Here is a 789-nt window from a genome sequence, read left to right as displayed (position 1 = left end):
TTCAACCATTACTCCATATAAAGCACCAAGAAACCCTGCCACATCTGTTATTCATCCAATGTTCAACCCTTTCCTGTCTCCATCTTTCAATGATATTAAAGAATTAAATTCTTGGAAGAGCTCAAATATCAGAACAGGGTTAGTGTGACGTTTTAACAATTCTTGTCAACTTTAAAAATTAAGTTTTTATCAAAGTATAAGAGAATATTTTTTTGATAATTCCAGGGTAATAACGGATACAGAACCATTAACCTCACATTGGATACATTTGCTGGGAAGACCAAAGAAGAAATTGCAAGAAACGGTATTGCTCACAAAATTTGTTTCAGTTTCGTTTGTGTTGGGTGGTTTCATGAATCTTATCCTGAATGTCAGATTATTAAATATTATCGTGTCTATTTCTCCTAATATACTAAAAGTCTTTTTCTTTCTTTTTTTAATGTAGCATATTGATGCAGCTTTGGGATTACTTTGGTTGAGAAGAAACAAGGATCCCATTTATTTTCACAACAAGAGACTTCCGAAATCAACCTTTGTGAAGCCAGACTTCTTTTCAAATTTGAAAGCTGGATACTTCAGTTTCAAGGAGGATAAGTTTAAATCACAACACGTGTTTCCAAAAGAAGTCACTGATATTGTGAGTGGGAAGTTGCCTTCGGTTTGTCATCCTACTGAGAAGTGGCAGGATCTCGAGGGAGTTTATGGTATTGCCTATAACTCTAAATACAAACAGTACATTGGTATGGAAATAAGCTTCAAGTCCAGGAAGATTACTGTTTTTGATTGTCG

The 789-nt window shown here is 34.6% G+C and overlaps 1 protein-coding gene across 1 annotated transcript in view; it reads left to right on the top strand.

Moving 5' to 3' along the window:
- LOC104749281 overlaps positions 1–789 on the top strand; it is a 7,621-nt gene that overhangs the window by 6,373 nt on the left and 459 nt on the right. The window contains exons 11-13 of the mRNA XM_019230038.1: positions 24–138; positions 226–304; positions 446–785. Of these exons, the coding sequence (XP_019085583.1) occupies positions 24–138; positions 226–304; positions 446–785 (534 nt within the window). The remainder of the gene's footprint in view (positions 1–23; positions 139–225; positions 305–445; positions 786–789) is intronic.

Source organism: Camelina sativa, chromosome 2 (genome assembly GCF_000633955.1).
Source record: "Camelina sativa cultivar DH55 chromosome 2, Cs, whole genome shotgun sequence".
Classification (NCBI taxonomy): Eukaryota; Viridiplantae; Streptophyta; class Magnoliopsida; order Brassicales; family Brassicaceae; genus Camelina; species Camelina sativa.
The sequence above is the reverse complement of the archived record's forward strand: the minus strand, read 5'-3'. Positions and strand labels throughout refer to the sequence as shown.